This window comes from Dromiciops gliroides, chromosome 3 (assembly GCF_019393635.1).
Source record: "Dromiciops gliroides isolate mDroGli1 chromosome 3, mDroGli1.pri, whole genome shotgun sequence".
NCBI classification, from domain to species: domain Eukaryota; kingdom Metazoa; phylum Chordata; class Mammalia; order Microbiotheria; family Microbiotheriidae; genus Dromiciops; species Dromiciops gliroides.
Genome location: NC_057863.1, coordinates 637,274,363 through 637,294,871, shown reverse-complemented (window position 1 = coordinate 637,294,871; position 20,509 = coordinate 637,274,363). Strand labels below are relative to the sequence as shown.

At 42.9% G+C, this 20,509-nt stretch overlaps 1 protein-coding gene across 1 annotated transcript; it reads right to left on the bottom strand.

Moving 5' to 3' along the window:
- On the bottom strand, nt 1-1,712 carry HES5 (hes family bHLH transcription factor 5). Its single transcript, XM_043996188.1, has 3 exons — nt 1,593-1,712; nt 1,296-1,461; nt 1-1,162 (listed from the first exon to the last, which is right to left on the bottom strand). The coding sequence occupies exons 1-3, from the start codon at nt 1,644-1,646 to the stop codon at nt 894-896; spliced, it is 489 nt and encodes a 162-aa protein (XP_043852123.1). The 5' UTR covers nt 1,647-1,712; the 3' UTR covers nt 1-893.
- Between the last annotated feature and the right edge of the window lie 18,797 nt (nt 1,713-20,509).

Here is a 20,509-nt window from a genome sequence, read left to right as displayed (position 1 = left end):
CAAAACAGCAAATCACTGAACAGATGGATTATAAAGATTTATTTGCATTTCCAGCATGCAGACCATTTCTACATGCTGTTCAATGACAGCTTTGAACGCTGAATTACAAATTCCATGCCCTCTACATCGGGCAACAACAGGATCCTTTTAGGAGCATAACAAGAGGCATTTCTCCCTCCCCTTCCCCTAATTATCCCACCCTCAAGAGAGTACAAAGCCCTCCCCCTGAAATATAATTTGTACAGTGGCCTTTCCTGGAAAGTCTTCCAATAAATACTTCCATCATAAAACAACATGAGTTGTTACTCTCCTTCCTATGAGGATATGCATTGGGTACTGCCTTTACAAAAGACATCATCACCGGTCCATCTGTCCCACAGCATGGTACACTCTCTACCTGAAGTAGGCACATGCCCTGAAGGATGCCTTCTACTATGGGTCCTGTGGGGGACTTCACTTCTCAGTGCAATCCCCGCGGATGATCAAATTCTAGGACCCCTCAGGTGCCACAATGTGGCCAACCTTGCTGAAGTTTACCATTGCTGGGGTACAGACCAACACCTTACAACCTTAATTAATCAGGTTAGATAACATTAAGCCCTCTTCTTCCTGGAAGATTTGGCCAACAGTCAAGTCATCCCTCAAGGAACATTACATTGCATTCTTTTAGAATAGCCCTCCCTCTAGCACCAAAAGGCTGAGCATGGGAGAAATCAATATCCTTCAATGAGAAGGGAAAGAAAAAAAAAATGGAGCACTTAGTGCTCTGTAAAGGAAAGGGAAAAAGCATTTTGCTTTACATTCTAGAGGAGCCAGGGACTTGGAAAGCAAGTCCGGGATTTTCCTCTGGATCAGATATGCATGGGTCCCCACCATTCAGAGTCCTCCTGGTCCTACCAGGGCCGCCAGAGGCTATTGCTGGAAGATGACTGTCCAGTCGCTGGCTTGGTCGAGGTAGCCGGGGACAAGGAAGAGGTGGAAGGTGGTTTCAAGTCTTGAATAGTGGTCAGGGATGCCTGCGGCCTCTGGAAGTGATAGAGCAGCTTCATCTGGGTGTCTGTGTTGGCCGAGTGCAAGGTGAGGAATTGGACCGCTTCTTTGAGACACCAAGAGTAGCCCTCGCTGTAGTCCTGCTGCAGGCTCTTGGGGCAGGATGCAAAAGCTGCAGGGGGTAACGAGGAGAAAGAGTTAGAATAGATGTGCATACGGACAACTCACAAGCCAATCAGGGGGGAAAAAACTAACAAGCTCAAAGGAATCAGAGGTCTGGGCATTAACTCACACCAAGGACTCACCTTTACTGTGTTTCAGGTAGCTGACAGTCATTTCCAGGATGTCCGCCTTCTCCAGTTTAGAGTTGGGCTGGTGTCTCTGAAACTCCTTCTCCAGTAACAGTTTCAGCTGCTCGATGCTGCTGTTGATGCGGTCCCGGCGCATCTTTTCCACCACCGGCTTTCTCAGCTGTTGAGGGAGAGGGAAAAGAGAGAAATTTGAGTAGATTCATTGTTAACCACCAAGTTAAGTTAGGAAATCAAATCTCTTCCTGACCAGAGTTGCCACAGGCCAGCTCAAAGTAGGTAGGGAATACTTACTCTGTTTTTCTCTTTGGGAGTGAGAATATCCATTGAAATAGCGCTGGGGGCCATGGTTTGAGGAAGGATGCTGGGAGATAGTGGCAGAGCAGGTTTCAGTTTCGAGATTAGGCTCTGATCGGATGCAGACTCCCAGGGAGAGTTTCCTCTATTTATACCCACAGTGCTGCATACAAATGCATGGGGCCTGAGCTCTCCCGAGGTTCCCACACTCCCTGGCCAATCCAGGCCTTTGGAAGGACAAAGGAAAGCGCATCTATTACGGCATGGTAAATTGGTTGTGAATTGCCTGGGGAGTAATGAGTGCTCCCAGAGGAGCAGGTGGACTGGGGAGGCCGCTGGACAATAGAACTCAGCTTTGGCGGGATGGGCAAGGACTGTGGGAAAGCGTGGGCCATCATTTTAATTACAGCCGGGCCCCAAGTTGGGAGCTGAACATCTCAATATGTCGCCTTTTCCCAGGCCTGGGGAAGCTGTAGTGGAAAAGGTTGAGGGGAGGGGACATGGAGGTGGGGAGCAGGAAGGAGTAGCTTCCCCCTCCCCTCCTCCCCCTACAATTCCCTAGCCACCCACTTACTTTAAAAAAAAAAAAAAGGCAAAGTGTGTGTGGAGTTGGGAGGAGGGGGGTGTTAAGCCGATGAAGCTCATCTTTCATTTGGACATGAAACACTCTTTGACATGAACCCGGGAATGCTGAATAGATAAATTGTCAGCACTATCTCTGGGCTTCCCTTCTCTGATTGCTTGGGATAAGGGCTAGGCTATTTGGCAGAGGTGAGACAGGAGGAGGTAGGAAAAGGTTGCTGCCTTTTCAGACCTTATATGCCCAAAGGACTCGTTGACTTCAGTCCCATTTTTATAAAATCGTAGGACCAGGTATTGAGAACCAGAAGGAGCCCTAGAGGTCACCTAGCCACCCCCCCCCATTTTACAGAGGAAACTGAGGCCCAGAGAGAAGTGACTTGTATAAGGTCACACAGTCCCAGGTTCCAAGGTTCTTTCTATTGTATGTACCGAGCAACCTCCCAATTCTTTTAAAACAGGGATTCCTAAATGGTTTTTTTTGAGGGGGGGTCATACTACTATGAACCCTTTCTCAAGATAATGTTTGCTTGTTTAACTCTTTTTTTTTTTTTAGGCAATGGGATTAAGTGACTGGCTCAGAGACACACAGCTATTAAGTGCCACCTAGTTGCCCCTAGGATAATGTTTTAAAATAATTGAAGGAAATGTCCAATCTCAGTTAGTTTAGTGAAAATTTTTTAAAAAAATTTCCCATCGAGGGGCAGCTAGATGGCACAGTGGTTAAAGCACCAGGACTGGATTCAGGAGTACCTGAGTTCAAATCCAGCCTCAGACACTTGACACTAGCTGTGTGACACTGGGCAAGTCACTTAACCCTCATTGCCCTGCAAAAAAAAAAAAAAATTCCCATCCAGGTTCACCGACCTGCTGAAATCTATCCTTAATTAAGAACCTTCCCTTGCTTTTTAAAAAGCATTTCCAGAGTGATTCATGACACCTATTCCCTCATCAAATGCCCTGAGTTGTTGTCTCCTGACATGGGGCTTATGATAAGTGAGAGGAAGTTTCTCCTGTGAGAAGCAAAACCAAAGATGACCAGATAACAGGCCAGACATATTGAGGAATTTCCCACTTCCAGGTCAGGGAACAAAAATACATCATGGGGAAGGTGAGGGTCCTTAGGTATTCCTCAGTAAAGAAGTACACTCTGGCTCACAGTCCAGTTAGAATTAAAGTGATCTTTTATTTGCCTCTAGAAAAAGTGACCCAGTGAGAAATCAAAGACTTCACCTCCCTGGGGGAGAAGGGCTTAGAAAGGTCTTCTTCTGAGAACAGAAGAAAGCAAAAGTTTTTTTTTGTTTTGTTTTTTTAGTGAGACAGTTGGGGTTAAGTGACTTGCCCAGGGTCACACAGCTAGTTAAGTGTTAAGTGTCTGAGGCCGGATTTGAGCTCAGGTACTCCTGACTCCAGGGCCGGTGCTTTATCCACTGTGCCACCTAGCTGCCCCTAGCAAAAGTTTTTATAAGAGGATAGATGGGGTCTCCACTTGAAAACTGGAAAGATCCTTTTGGGGTGTGGTGGGGAAAGCTTGGATGCTTGTGATATTCCTGAGAGTGGGAGGTGGGTGTTTTTGAAATGATGGTCCTGACCTTTGGGGTTATCTCTGTCTCCTAACTCTGGTCAAGTAGTAGCTATGCCTAATTGACTTTCCAGCTATAAACTATTATCTCCCCTTACTTCTTAGGTGTGTCGTCCTGATATCTGGTTGGTCAATCTAAACTTTAATAGTCCCTTGATTCCTCCATATCTCTGTCTCATTATCTGGTCATCTTTGGTTTTGCTTCTCACCAGAGGAATTTCTTCTGAGTTATCCTTAGCCCCAGGTCATCTCCCTACTGTACCGAATGGGCATTCTCCGATTTTGAGAAGATCATGGTCTATGGGACTCTTCCTCTGTGCCCCACTCTCTGTACCAGCCCAGGTTTACAGGAGCCCTCCATAAACTCTACTTTGTGATGTTCGACTTTCTGGGTAGTACCTCGGAGGCTCCCTATTACCTCTAGGATAAACTACATAGTAGCTCTATTTGGTGCTCAAAACCCTTTGCCATCTGCTGGTGGACAATCCTTCCCAAATATTTGTATATTATTCTACCTCCTGTATATCTTATTCTAGCCCCAAAGATCTATTTGCTGCCCCCTCCATCTGTCTTTTTTTTTTTGGCGGGGCAATTGGGGTTAAGTGACTTGCTGAGAGTCACACAGCTAGTAAGTGTTAAGTGTCTGAGGCCGGATTTGAAATCAGGTCCTCCTGAATCCAGGGTCGGTGCTTTATCCACTGCGCCACCTAGCTGCCCTCCATCTGTCTTAATATACCATCTCCTACCTCCAGACTTTTGCATAAGCTATTCCTCACATATGGAATTTCAGTAATTTTTCAGCCCTGACTGACTCTTTGTGACCCAATTTGGAGTTTTCTTGGCAAAGGTACTAGAGTGGTTTGCCATTTCCTTCTCCAGCTCAAATGAGGAAACTGAACCAAACAGGGTGGAGTTAGTCTCTGAGGCCGGATTTGAACTCTCAGGAAGATAGGTCTTCCGGACTCCAGGCCCAGTGCTCTATCCATTGAACTACATCTGGAATGCTCTCCTAATTCATCTCTTCCTCTTGGAATCCTAATGGATCTAGAAATTAAAGACAGTTGTAGCACTGCCTCTTATGGGAGGTCTTTCTTGATCCCCCTGAACACAGGTGTGTTGGACAAATCTGTTTACTTTGAATTTGTTTTGCACATTTTGTATACTTAGTGTTTGCCCTTTCCCTCCTCCCCAGTAGAATATAGGCTTTGTGAGGGCAGGGACTTTTGTCTTGGTCTGTGCCTGGTACATATTAGGTGCTTAATCAACTCTCCCAGCATGCCATTCCCCGTTGGGCTATTTCTGTTTTCATGGGAAAGTTGTGATTGACTACTGGTGACTGAAAGAACTATTTCTGTTTTGTTTGTTTGTTTGTTTGTTTTGCGGGGCAATGGGGGTTAAGTGACTTGCCCAGGGTCACACAGCTAGTAAGTGTCAAGTGTCTGAGGTCAAATTTGAACTCAGGTCCTCCTGAATCCAAGGCGCCGCCTAGCTGCCCCTCATTCTATTTTATTTAAAACGTTTCAGATCTTCATTCTTTCCCTCCCCTTCCCCCCATCCCAATTAAGAACACTGGATTGAAACTGTTTTCAAATGCCAAGCCATCTCTTTCTTTCTTTCTTTTTTTAGTCCTCAATTTTCTTATCTGTCAAATGAGGCCATGGGACTAGATGGTCTCAAGGGTCCCTTCCATCTCCAGAGCTAAATTTCTCTCACCCCGGTGCAAAACACCAATGGTTTCATCACTAAAATTGTATCCCTTTCCGCTGGTGGGGAGTTTAGACTCAGGAAATCGTGAATTATCAATTTAGAGCCAAAATGGCCATTTGAGGTGATCAAATTCATCCTCCTCACTTTACAGATGAGGAAACTGAGTCCCAGAGAGGCGATTGACTTGCTCAAGGTCACAAGCTGAAGAGCTGAGATGGAAATCCAGGCCCACTGCTCCCTTAGGTCAGGCTAAGCCATTTCTGAAGTCTTCCCCCAGATGATATTCTGCAGATTGTTTTGTTACTCACTGTCTGCATGGTGCCTAAAGACAGAGTATTGGGGTGACTTTGTTCTTCGTGGTTCCATTCAAACCCAGCTCCCGGGTCCCAGGTAGAGCCAGCCTTTTGCAAGTCCCAACCCATTGTCAAGTTGTCCAATCAAAAATGGGTTGAGCAGCCAGGAATCTATTAACATCACTGGCCACAATAGCAGTTTTTATTTCTATTGACCTTTAAAGTTTATGCTGTCCTCTGCAATAGGAAAGGGTCCAGATCTGTGATTTCACTAGTATAAAGAACTTCAGGATGAGGAAAGTTCCTCTATTGAAACAGGTGGCCACCTGTGACTTACTGTCTCAAAGCATTGCCTAGGGCACTCAGAGGTTGAGTCCTGCAGAATCAACCAGCCAGTAGACAGTCTGAGGGAAGACTAGAAAAGCATCTTCCTGCTTCCTAGGCCAAATCCCCACTCAAAATGGGACCTTGCCTCTTGTTCTCTATTACTGTTATTATTATTATTGTTGTTGTTGTTGTTGTTGTTGTTGTTGTTATTTTTTGGCAGGGCAATGGGGGGTTAAGTGACTTGCCCAGGGTCACACAGCTAGTAAGTGTCAAGTGTCTGAGGCCGGATTTGAACTCAGGTACTCCTGAATTCAGGGCCGGTGTTTATCCACTGCGCCACCTAGCCGCCCCTATTACTGTTATTATTACAAGTTATACAAGATGTTCCTTCCAACTTCCAAAAATGGATTCTCTGATTATCCAGAAAACTCAATTAGCCTGAAAGTACTGGGGGAGAGGAGGAGGAGGAGGAGCTAGGTGGTACAGTGGATAGAGCACTGGGCTTGGAACCAGGAAAACTCATCTTCCTGAGATCTAATCCAGCCTCAAACACTTACTAGCTGGGTGCCTCTGGGCAAGTCACTTTACCCTGTTTGTGTTGGTTTCCACATCTGTAAAATGAGCTGGAGATGGAATTGGTAGCTATATTTCTTTTTTTTGGTGAGGCAATTGGGGTTAAGTGACTTGCCCAGGGTCACACAGCTAGTAAGTGTTAAGTGTCTGAGGTCAGATTTGAACTTAGGTACTCCTAAATCCAGGGCTGGTGCTCTATACACTGCGCCATTTAGCTGCTCCGTAGCTATATTTCAATGAAATTGTTTTCCTTTGTAATTCTTTGAATTTATTTTCTGCATTTAAAAACATGACTCTGTGAAAGAGGCTTTACCAGCCTGCCAAAAGGGTCCGTGATACACAAAAGGTTAAGAATGTAACCTTAAGCTGTGTATCCTGGGCAAGTCACTCAACCCTCATTGCCCACCCCACCAACAAAAAATGTAACCTTGAATTTGTGCTTTATCCATCATCTGCCCTGCTGGGGCTTTCAATAGTAATAACTCAAATTTATATAATGATTTAAAGTTTAAAAAGTACCTGTCCTATGAGGTAGATTGTACAAACTTTATTAATCCCATTATGAGAAAACTGAGACAGAAAAGTAAAATGATTTGCTCAAAGCACACATAACTAGTAAGTGTCAGAGCCAGGATCCTAAGCCAGCTCACCTACCTTGGAGCGTGGTACCTTTTCTGCTCCATAGCATTTTTGTTGTTGTTGTTGTTGTTGGTTTTTATTTTTAATTTATTTTAATTTATTTTATTTTGGCGGGGCAATGGGGGTTAAGTGACTTGCCCAGGATCACACAGCTAGTAAGTGTCAAGTGTCTGAGGCCAGATTTGAACTCAGATACTCCTGAATCCAGGGCCAGCCCTTTAACCACTGTGCCATCTAGCTGCCCCAGCTCCATAGCATTTTATATTTTAATAATATTAATGTAAATGTTAATAGATCAAATTTTCAGAGCACTTGCCAAGTGCTTTCTGGCTAATTGAATAGTCTGGCTAAGGCCGATGACTTGGCACACTAGCCAGTGTGCTAGGCAGTGGTGTAGGAGAAAATTGGATCGGGAGGTAGAAAAGAGCTGGTGACTCTTGACACTGATTAGTTGTGAAGTTGGATGGGACTTTAAGGACCATCAATGTGTGATAAAATAATGGGATTTGGCAGACGCCCAGGGGTCCCACCTGAAGATTGATTTGGACCCATATTAGTTTTTTTGGTTTTTTTGTTTTTGCAGGGCAAGGGGGTTAGGTGACTTGCCCAGGGTCACACAGCTAGTAAATGTCAAGTGTCTGAGGCCGGATTTGAACTCAGGTCCTCCTGAATCCAAGGCCGGTGCTTTATCCATTATCCACTGTGCCGAGGGCCCGCCCCCATTAGATTTTAAACATCACAACTATCTAACCCATATCTGAAAAGGAAGTATCCATCTAACATCCCCTGACCAGTGATTTTCCAGACTCTCCTGGAAGACCCTTGAGAAAGGAGAACTCATTGCACTTTTGGCCAGTGCTAATTGTTAGGAAGGTCTTCCTGCCATCAAACCTCAGTTTCTCTTTTTGTCACTTCTGCTCACTGCTCCTGATTCTGTCCAATGAGGCCAAGCAGAAGCAGACTAAGTCTCTCTTTCACTAAAGAGCCTTTCGACTACTGGAACATTGCTATCCTATCCCACTCAAGTCTTTACTTCCCAGTTCCTTCAACCTATCAGATTTCACTACTTCTGGGCATCAATGTTCTCATCTGTAAAATGGGACAATTATGTTTACGATGCACAAGTGAGAGAAGGCTTGCAAAACCCTTTACAAGCCTTGAAGCTCTGGAAAGATCAGTTCTTAGAACATCTTTTCTTTTTAAATGGATGAATGACTTGTCAAAGTTCAAAGATGATGGAGCCAGCCGATGCTGATCTATTTTTCAGCGTGAGCATTGACACCTAGGAAATCAACAAGCACAGTATTTTTTGTTTGTTTGTTTTTTTGTTGGTGAGGCAATTGGGGTTAAGTGACTTGCCCAGGGTCACACAGCTAGTAATTGTTAAGTGTCTGAGGCCAGATTTGAACTTAGGTCCTCCTGAATCCAGGGCCAGTGCTCTATCCACTGCACCACCTAGCTGCCCCCACAGTATTGTTTCTTGATTGTCTAAACTTATGAGAGTGATGACAAAAATAATTCAAATAAGCTTTAGAAGTGTGTACTGCTTTTTGGAGAGATGCAAAGCCCTGTTTCCTGGGGTCCCGGGGCCCCTCGATATCTCCATCCACAGCTCTGTGCATGAGAATGGATGTTGACAGTTACAGCCTTGGTACAAAGCCCAGCGTGAGCCTGGCTGTCTTTCTGAATTAGCAAAAAGGGATTAAGGCAAACAAGAGCATAATTTCCATGGTAATTCTTCCAGTAATGCCTTCCTCTGATGATGATATTTCATCATGGTGTGTGCATTCAAAGGCTGTGCCAGGGACAACAAGATATCCATCTAGCTCTGTTCTGGCAAGTCTTGGGATCATGGAATCATAGCCCTAGAGATGGAAGGGACCTTGGAGGCCACCTGGTCAACTCTCTCATTTTACGGATAAGGAAACTGAGGCTCAGGGAGGGGAAAACACTTGTCCCAAGTGACATAGAGGATCAGAGATTTAGATCTGGAAGATGCCTCAGAGGTCATGGAATCCACTTCCCTTCCCCTGATTTTCCTGAGGAGGAAAAATGAGGTACTCCCCCCAAAAAAGATCAATGACTTGCCCAAGGTCACACAGGTATTACCTAGCATTTGCTTAGTGCTTTACAAATATCTCATTTGATCCTCCCCCCAAACTCTTTGAAGTAAATGCTTTTATGATCCCTAGTTTACAGTTGGAGAAACTGAGAACTCCAGAAGTTAAGTAACTTGTCCAGGGTTACTCAGCTAGTAAGTGTCTGAGGCTGGATTTGAACTCAGGTCTTCCTCTATGAGCTCCAACACTCTTTGCACTATGGTACTACCTAGCTGCCTCTAAGTGGTACAGTGGTACTGCCACCTATATTTGGTAGATAGGGTCCTGGATTTGGAATTAAGAAGAATGACATTCATATACTGTTATTACTGACTGTGTAACCCTGAGAAAGTTAATTCACTTTCTGGGGATTATTTTTTCCCTCTATAAAGTGATGGAATTTAAATAGAAGGTGACCTTTCTAGCTTTAAATCTATGGTTAGGGGCACCTAGGTGGCATGATGGATAAAGCACAGGTCCTGGATTCAGGAGGACCTGAGTTCAAATCTGGCATTAGACACTTGACACTTACTGGCTGTGTGACCCTGGGCAAGTCACTTAACCCTCATTGTCCCGCAAAAACAAACAAACAAAACAAACCTATGGTTAAATGAGATGGTAGATGGGAAAATGTTTTGGAAAGCCACACACACACACACACACACACACACATGTGTGTGTGTGTACATGTGTATATATACATATATTTATTTACTATGTATATACATACATATAGTGTAGTGCGTGTGGTGGTTATTTGTTTGAATTCAGGCCATTCTTGCACAGTTGGTCATTCCCTATAAGCCTAGTTATTTAGTTATCTAGTTAGTTAGCTATCTAGAATGAGATATCTTTGGAGAGGGAAGAGACCCCCTAGATCACCTAGGCCAAATCTCCTCATTTTCACATGGGGAAACTGAGGACCAGGGAGACTTATGTGACTTGGGCATAGTCACACATAGGGATTATATACTTAGTGCTGGAAAGAACCTTAAAGGTCACCTAGTCCAAACCCCTCATTTCACAGAGAAAGAAATGGAAGTGTCTCAATCAAGGTTTCTAGAGCATAGAGGTAGAGCTGGAAGGAAGCTCAGAAGTCATGGAATCCAACCCCCTGCATTTTCTAGATGAGAAGGGAAATGACTTATCTGAAGTCACACAGGCAGTGCACTGCAGTAGATATGGCATTGGACTTAGAAGAAGGAAGGGAGGGAGGGAGGAAAGAAGGGAGGCAAAAGGAAGGAAGGAGGAAAGGAAAAAAGAGAGAAAGGGAGGAAAGAAAGAAGGGAGGGAAAAAGGAAGGAAGGAAATAAGTATTTATTAATTGTCTATTCTGTGCCAGGTACTGTGCTAAGAGATTTGCAGATATTATCTCATTTGATCCTCACTACAACCTTTCAAGGTAGTTATTTTTATTTTACAAATGAGGGAACTGGGGCAGCTAGGTGGCTCAGTGGATAGAGCACCGGCCCTGGATTCAGGAGGACCCTAGCTGAGTGACCCTGAGCAAGTCATTTAACCCCCATTGCCCTGCAAAAAAAAAAAAAACAAATGAGGTAAGTGAGGTTAGAAATAATGACTTGCCCAGGGTCACACAGCTTGTAAGTGTCAGAAGATGCATTTGAACCTTACCCTTAGATCAGGGGTCCCTGTATTTTTTGTGTGGTATTGATCCTTTGGGCAGTGCCTCGTGAAACCTAAGGATCCCTTCTTAGAATAATACTTTTAAATGCATAAAGGAAATTAATTACATTGTAATAAAGATACAATTATCTCCCCCCTCCCCCATCCAAGTTCATGGAATACCTTGGGGATCTGTTTAAAACAAAAGAAAACAGGTTTTTAAGAACTTAATAGCTGCATGACTTTGAGAAAGTCACTTAACAGCTCCGCGCCTCAGTTTCCTCCTCTGTAAAATGAGAGGATTGGCTTTAAAGGTTTCTGAGGTCCAAAATATCTGTTCCTCCGATCTGATCTTAAGTGACTAGAGGCAGGATCCACCTCCTGTTGTAAGCTTCCAGAACCTCCTTCCCTGACTGAGCAGGTCTGACACCCGAGGGGATTTCCCTAGGTATAGCTCAGGTGGCTGCGTCCAGGTGTGCTAAGGATTAAGGGTCCGGCATCCAGCTTGTCCAGGTGATCGCCGCAGGAGGTGCGCGTGGAGGGGAGAGGAGGTGGGAGGCGTCCTCGGGGGCGGGGAGGGGTGAGGAAAGCTTTGATCCAATTTTCCGATCTGAGAAATATGAAATGAATGGGCTTCAATCCTGCCAGCCTTCCCTGGCCACAATGGCAGGGGAATCCAGGAGGGCTGGCCCGGGCCCCCAGGATGAAAGGCATTTTCTCTTTCTCCCGAGTGCTGGCCAGATGGCAGCTCCGGCATTAGCTTTCAGTTCTGGAGCCTCCCAGGCACACTTCCATTGTTGACAGTTTAACGCTGTGAATGGGGCCGAAGTGTGGGAAACTCGAAAAACTCTGGGCTCACACCATCTGATGTGAATAGTCAACCAGGCGGGGCCGCCTTGCGTGGCAGGCACAAACAGACCTCTGGGGTTACTAACGCCAGGCTCCCATGTAAAAGGGAGGGGAGGAGGGGGATGAGAGGGGGAAGAAAGAGGGGAGAGGGGAGAGGGAGAAACAGAATTGGAGGGAAAAAGGCGAATTGGAGGGATAGGGACCATTGGAGAGGGATAGGGGGAAGGGGGAAGGCAAAGCAGGAGATGGAAAAATCCAGAGGAGGAGGAACAGAAAGAGAGGCTTTGGGGGTGGCCAAGAAAAGGATGGAAGAAATAAAGGGATAGAGACAGGAAAAGATCAAGAAAGAAACAGAGAGGCGAGGGGGAGTTGTAGGAAGGGGGGTGGCATGGGGGACAGAGACAGGGAGAAGAAGAGTTAGGAACAAAAAGAGGAAAGGAAACAGCAAGTCAGACATAGGGGATGGGGAGGAAAATATAAAATATAAATATAAAGTATAAAAAAAGACAAGGGAAAATAGGAGAAGAGAAGAGAGGGAGAGAAGGACAGAGACAGAGACAGAGACAGAGACAGAGACAGAGAGGAGTGTTCAACAGTTCTACTGAAAGCCCTCAGTCATCCTACCAGCTAATGTACACAGTGATCACTTAGCTTTTTCTGGGTGCTAGATTTTGCTTGCCATTTAGCTTTATTTAGATAACTTTTCACTGTTTCGAAATGCGTTTTGAAAACTGCCAGGCACTTTACAGATATTATCTTATTTGAGTTATCACAATAACCCTCCGCGGTAGGTGTTGTTATTATGCCCAATTTACAGTTGAAGAAACCAAGACAGCTAGGTGGCACAGTGGTTAGAGTGCCAGGTCTGGAGTCAGGAGGACCAGAGTTCAAATCCAGATCTCAGACACTGTGACCCTGGGCAAGTCACCTAACCCTGTTTGCCTCAGTTCCTCATCTGTAAAATGAACTGGAAAGGGAAATGGCAAATCATTCCAGGGTCTCTGCCAACATAACCCCAAATGGGATCATGAAGAATCAGACAACTTCCTGGATCCAGACCCAGCACTCTTTCCCACTCTACCACCTTCCTGCCTCACCAATTCCCTGAGCACATTTGCTAAGATAATAAAGAAATTCGTAATAACTCAAATTTATTAAGTATCTCCTGTGTACCAGGTACTGTACTAAACACTGGAGGTAAAAGAGAATCCCTGTGTTCAGGAAGGTTACAATCTAATGGGGGAGATAGCTTTCAAACAAACAGGTACAGGGTGGGCCAAAAGTCATGATTTTTACAAACTTTTTGAAAATGATTTTTTCTTGATTTTTTGACATTTATGAGATTTTATTTTTCACACATAATATCATTCATTTTCTACATACACTGTATATTCCTATATATGGTATTGTAAATTAAAAACAAAAGTAAAGGAGTTAGTAAATATTGAAACCTCTTTGTGACTTTTGGCCCACCCTGTACAGAGCAAGCTATATAGAGGATAAACATTGTTTTTGTTCAGTGGTTTCTGACTCTTTGTGACCCCTTTTGGGCTTTTCTTGGAAAGATACTGGAGTGGTTTGCCATTTCCTTCTGAAGTTCATTTTACAGATGAGGAAACTGAGGCAAACAAGGTGAAGTGACTTGTCCAGGGTCAGACAGCTAGGAAATGTCTGAGATCAGATTTGAACTTGAGTCTTCCTGACTCCAGGCCTGGAGTTCTGTCCACTGTACCACCTAGCTGAAGGACAAATAGGAAATAATTAATAGAGGGAAGGGACTAGAGTTTATCAAGTACCAGAGTGACATGATTGGACCTTCGATTTAGGAAAATCACTTTAGTGGCCAAATGGGATATGAATTGGAGTGGGGAGAGACTTGAAGCAGGCAGATTCACCAGCAGGCTATTGCCAAAGTTTAGGAATGAGGCTCCTGAGGGCCTGCACCAGGGGCATTGGAAGGGGCTATGTAGTACAACCTTCTCATTTTACAGGTTAAGAAACTGAGGCCCAGATTAGTTCAGTGACATGTCTAACAGAGTACCAGCTGTAAAGTGACAGAGCTAGGATTCAGATTCAGGGCTTCTAACTCCAGAGCACTTTCCAGTGTACCAAATAGCTTCTCCTGAGTATGTGGGCCAGGAGGAGACATGGCTAGATAAGTAGATAGATAGATAGATAGATGGATGGATGGATGGATGGATGGATGGATGGATAGGTAGGTAGGTAGAGAGATAGAGATGGATAGGTAGATAGGTGAATAAATGGATAGAGAGATAGAAAGAAAAATAGTGGATAGATGGATAGTCAGACAGAGATAGGAGAGACAGATAAATAGATAGGATGGATAGATAGAAAAATAGCTAGCTAGATAAATGAATAGATGGATAAATAGCTATAGGTAGATAGAGCTATAGAGATAGAGATAGGTAGATAGACTGATAGATGGATAAATAGACAGATATAGAGAGACAGACGGATGGATAAATGGATAGATGAGTTGATAGATAGACAGATATTGGTAGATAGACAGAGATGTAGATAGATAGAGATAAATAGACCAGACAGACTGATAGACAGATGGATAAATGGATAGACAGATAAATAGACAGATATAGGTAGACAGAGAGATATATAGATTGATAGATATGTGGCTAGATAGAGAGAGAGATAGGTAGAGAGAGACAGAGATAAATGGGATAGAGAGAGATAGATAGAAATAGGTGGAGAGATATAAATAAGTAGATGGATGATAGATACAGGCAGAGAGATAGATTAGATAAATATACTGACAGACTAGATAGGCAGACAGACAAATGGACTAGATAGACAGACATGACAGATAAATAGATCAATGGATAGATGGCTAGATCTAGGTCAAGACACTCCATATTCATATGCATACATGTCAGCTACTCTGATGGAATTTCTGTCCACAACCTTTCCTCTGTCAGACTATAAGTTCCTTGAGAACATGTCTTATGTTGCCTCTGTCTCCCTAATTCCTTAGCACATGGCACAGGGCCCTATCTCCAATAGTCACTTTACAAAGTGTGTTTTTTACTCTTCGTCAGATAAAATCTGTCTCTAAAAACAGCCTTAACTTTGAAAACGTATTTGATGGTGAGAAGCACAGTGGGCATGAGCTCTCCCACTTTCGCAGGCAACTGGTGTTGAGCCTTGGTCTAAAGAAGACCGAGGTATAACCCTGCTTTTGATACTCACCATCTGTGTGATATTGGCTCAACTTAATCACCTCTCAGGGTCTCAGTTTTCTCACCTATAAAACAGGTGAGATAACGCTCATCTGGAAATCAGTTTGACAGAGACTAGGCATAGACCAACATCTTACACTGTCTCCCAAGATAAGGTCAAAATGCGTACATGATTTACTCATAAAAGGTGATACCATAAGTAAATTAGGGGGGCATGGAAAATTTTACCTGTCAGATCTATGGATAAGGGAAAAGTTTATAAGCAATCAGGAGATAGGATCATGAGAAATAAAATATATAATTCTGATTACATGAGATTAAAATGGTTTTGCACAAATAAAATGAATGTAACCAAAATTAGAAGGAAAGCAGGAAACTGGGGGAAAAGGTTCATAACAAGTTTCTCTGACAAAGGTCTCATTTCTCAAATATAGAGAGGACTGAGTCAAATTGATAAAAATAAGAGTTATCCTTCAACTGATAAATGGTCAAAGTATGTGAATGGGCAATTTTCAGAAGAAGAAATCAAATCTATTAATAGTCATATGAAAAAATGTTCTCAATACTTCTGATTAGAGAAATTTAAAATTAAAAAAATTCTGAGATACTACTTCATACCTATCAGATTGACTAAAATGACAAAAGAAAAAAGACACATGCTGGAGGGAATGTAGAAAAATAGGTATATTAATGCATTGTTTGTTGTTTTTTTTGTTTTTGTTTTTGTGGGGCAATGAGGGTTAAGTGACTTGCCCAGGGTCACATAGCTAGTAAGTGTCAAGTGTCTGAGGCTGAATTTGAACTCAGTACCTCCTGAATCCAGGGCCAGTGCTCTATCCACTGCACCACCTAGCTGCCCCCACTAATGCATTGTTGATGGAACTGTGAATTGGTCCAGCCATTCTGGAGAGAATTTGGAATTATGGCCAAGGGCTATAAAACTGTGCATACCCTTTAATTGAGCAATACTTCTACTAAGTCAGTACCCTAAAGAGATCAAAAAATAGAGGGAAAGGACCTACATGTCAAAAAATATTTCCAGCAGCTATTTTTGTGTTGGTTAAAGAACTGGAAACTGACAGGATACACAAGTTGTGGTATATGATCGTGATGGAATATTATTGTGCTATAAGAAATGATGAGGAGGATGGCTTAAAAAAAACTGGAATGACTTATATGCACTGATGCAAAGTGAAATGATTTGAACCCATAGAACACTGTACATAGGAACAGTAATATTGTGATGATGATTAACCCTGAAAGACTTAGTTACTCTTATCAATACAATGATCTAAGATAATTGCAAAGGACTCCTGATGAAAGGTGCTCCCCGACTCTTGAGAGAGAACTGATAGAGTCTAAGTACAGATTGACACATTATTGCACCTCCTCCCAATTTTCTTTATTTTTCTTGCCTTTTGGGGGGTCAACATGGCTAATATGGAAATATATTTTACATTATTTCATGTATATAATTGATTTTCTTTTTTTCATTTGTATTTATTTATTTTTTTCCATTACATGTAAAGATAGTTCTCAACTTTTGTTTATACAAGCTTTCCAATTTCAGATTTTTCTCCCTCCCTCCCCTCCCTCCCCCCTCCCCTAGACAGCAGGTAATCTGATATAGGTTATATATATACACATAATAACATTAATCCTATTTCTGCATTAGTCATGTTATAAGAGAAAAATCAGAGCAATGATGAAAAACCTCAAAATAGAAAAAACAGCACCAAAAACAAAAGAAATACTATGGTTCATTCAGCATCTATACTCCACAGTTCTTTTTTTTTTTTTCTTGGATTTGGAGATCCTCTTCTATCATGAGTCCCCTGGAACTCTTCTGTACCATTGCATTGGTGAGAAGAATATAGTCCATCACAGTAGATCAACACTCAATGTTGATGATACTGTGTACAATGTTCTTCTGGTTCTGCTCATCTCACTCATCATCAGCCCACGCAAGACCCTCCAGGTTTCTCTGAACTCCTGCTCATTGTTTCTTACAGCACAATAGTATTCCATTGTATTCATATACCACAACTTGTCCAGCCATTCCCCAATTGATGGGCATCCCCTCAACTTCCAATTCCTTGCCACCACATAAAGAGCAGCTATAAATATTTTTGTGCATGTGGGTCCCTTTCCCCTTTCCATGATTTCTTTGGGAGAAAGACCCAAAAGTGGTATTGCTGGATCAAAGGGTATGCACAGCTTTATCGCCCTTTGGGCATAATTCCAAATTACTCTCCAGAATGGTTGGAATAATTGATTTTCAATAGGTAGAGGAGAGGTGGGAGGAAGGGAGAAAATTTGGAACTCAAAACACTAAAAAAATTAAGCTAATTATTAATTAAGTTGTTTCGGGCAAGGAAACCCAATAATATCCATCTAGGTAGTCAATTGGACTTGCAGTCAAGATAACTTAAATTCTAATCTAGACTCAGACAGACACTTATAGACCTTGAGCTAGATAAGATCCTAGAAGTCACTGAATCCAGTTCCTATAGTTTACAGATGAGGAAATAGGCCCAGAGAGTTTAAGGGACTTAGCTAAGGTGTCTGTGTCTAAAAGTAGGATTTGAACCCAGGTCTTCCTGATTCCGAGTCCAGTACTCTATCCACTATATCAGGTTGCCTCAGACTCTTACTAGCTCTGTAACTCTAGGCAAATCACTTAACCTCTCTTTCCCTCAGTTTCTTTATCTGTAAAAATGAGAGATCTTGGGGCAGCTAGATGGCGTAGTGGATAGAGCACTGGCCCTGGATTCAGGAGGACTTGAGTTCAAATCTGGCCTCAGACACTTGACACTTACTAGCTGTGTGACCCTGGGCAAGTCACTTAACCCCAATTGCCTCACAAAAAAAAAAATGAGAGAGCTAGACTCAATGACTTCTAAATTAGCACTTGCTTATAATCCCTACTAGCTAGGAGATTGCTTGTGCTCCTGACATCTGAACTGTGGTAGGCTAAGCCTCAATTTCCTTATCTGGTGAGCTCTTAGGAGCTTGGGGGCACACCAGGCTTCTCAAAGAAGGGGATAAATGGATAACCTGCTGGGTGTGGAATTAGCAAAGGCATGGGTTCAAATTGTGGCTTTGACACTTAGTAGCTATCTCTTTGACCCTCAATTTCCTCATCTGTGAAATGGGGATAATAATACCTGCAGCATATCTCCCATGGCTCTTGTGAGAATCTAGAGAAATCGCAGAATTAGAGTTGGAAGGTACTTCAGAGGCCATGTAGTCCCACCCCCTCATTTTACAGATGAAGAAACAGAGGACTGGATGGGATAGGCTCATAGGAAGCAATAAGGAGAAAGCAGGGAAGGGGAAGGGAATAAGTATTTAAATAGCACCTACTATGTACTATATAATTTACAAATATTGTCTCATTTGATCCCTAAAACAAACTTGAAAATTGAGGCAAATTCCCATTTTATAGATGAGCAGAATGAGGCAAATGGAGGTAACTTGTCTGACAGGATTTGAACTCGGGTTTTCCTGATTTATAAAAAAGTTTGAAAGACATAGTTTTGGGAAAATTAGCCATTTTATTAATTATGCTAGCATATAATTAAATAAAGGGGTCAGGGATACTCTCGATGGAACTCACTCAATGCTTATATGCCCTTGGAAGAGTTGGTATTACTAAGGGTAGTAACTGAGTGATTGATTAACAAGTAATGATAAGAGGAGCAGCTAGGTGGCAAGTGGATAAAGCACTGGCCCTGGATACAGGAGGACCTGAGGTCAAATCCAGTCTCAGACACTTGAAGCTAGCTGTGTGACCCTGGGCAAGTCACTTAACCCTCATTGCCCCACCAAAAAGCCAAAAACAAAACAAGTAATGACTAGAATGGATATTATAATGAGAGGTGAGTTTATTCTAAGGAGGGGCTGGGGGAATGTGACTTTGATTCTGTCATTTACTCCCAAATCACCCCCAGCCTGGAACCATCTGATCAAAGAATGTATCCCCATCCAAAGCTGAGTAGAACACAATGGGCTTCCCCACCTGGGTGGGGTCTGAAGAAGAGCTTGTTTTTCTTTGTCCTTCATTCTAGAATATATTTTGATGACTGGTGATAGCCCCAGATGTTTTTTAAGGCAACTGTGGTTAAGTGACTTGCCTAAGGTCACACACAGCTAGTAAGTGTCTGAGGTGAGATTTGAATTCAGATCCTTCCATCCACTGTGCCTTGAGGAGGAAATTAATCCAATCTCATTATCAGCAATGTCTTGCAGATGCTGGCTCGGCCTAGTAGAGAGTAAGGTTTCAAAAAGGGATAGATCTTGGGGCAGCTAGGTGGTGCAGTGGATAAAGCACTGGCCCTGCATTCAGGAGGACCTGAGTTCAAATCTGACCTCAGGCACTTGACACTTACTAGCTGTGTGACCCTGGGCAAGTCACTTAACCCCAATTGCCTCACCAAAAAAAAAAAAATTAAATAAAAAAGGGATAAATCTTGTGTTTTTCCAATATTAACAATTAATTATTTAATAATAATTTCTCTTACAGTGTACCACAAGTTGCCTCTTCAAATTCTTTTTTTTTGGGGGGGGGCAGAGCAATGAGGGTTAAGTGACTTGCCCAGGGTCACACAGCTAGTAAGTGTCTGAGGTCAGATTTGAACTCAGGTCCTCCTGAATCCAAGACTGGCCCTTTATCCACTGCACCACCTAGCTGTCCCCCCACAAATTGCCTCTAATTATAGGATAATATATTTAATGTGGGAAGGTACTTCAAAGGACAGCTAGTCCAACTCTCACATCTTACGAATGGGGAAACTGAGGGCCAGGAAAATGAAATGATTTGCCCAAGATCATATAGACAGTCTGTGACAGAAACAGCATTTGAATCCAGCTCATCTGACTAAATTCAGTGTCACTGACTAGCATGGAGTCAGACACATAGTAAGTTCTTAAGTAAATGCTTTAGCTGTTATAAAGTATGCCAAAGGCTTAGCAAATTTCTAATTATGTATAACAGAAGAGAAATATTCTTACAAGATTGAAGATGCTCCCTTATCCCCCATTCTTTGATTATGAATCATTAATTATTGCTAATTACTCGAATGATGTGGTGATTTCCTAGTCACCATTAGCCTGTGTGTCCTCTCCTTGTCTCTCTCAAAGGTTATACTTCTAAAGGACTGGAAATTCAAATTAAAGAGAACCTAGTCCGGCCCCTTACAAACTCCGAAAGACAAGGTAGCTAGGTGGTAGAGCACTGACCTTGGAGTCAGGAAGACCTGAATTCCAATCCAGCATGAAATACTAGCTGTGTGACCCTGGGCAAGTCATTTTACCCAGATCTTTCTCCCCCACCCCCAGTCCCAAAGATTGGGGAAACTTTCCTCATCCAATGGGAATGAATTTCTCATCAGAGAGCTGGGAGAGTATGAATTAACCAGGCGGGGCTGTA

Excerpts from the sequence above, each read along its gene's own strand:
- HES5 (XM_043996188.1), bottom strand. The coding sequence starts at position 1,646 with ATGGCCCCCAGCGCTATTTCAATGGATATTCTCACTCCCAAAGAGAAA. Across the intron at positions 1,462-1,592 it reads CTCCCAAAGAGAAAAACAGA|CTGAGAAAGCCGGTGGTGGA; the intron begins GTAAGTATTCCC and ends CTCCCTCAACAG. Across the intron at positions 1,163-1,295 it reads CTACCTGAAACACAGTAAAG|CTTTTGCATCCTGCCCCAAG; the intron begins GTGAGTCCTTGG and ends TACCCCCTGCAG.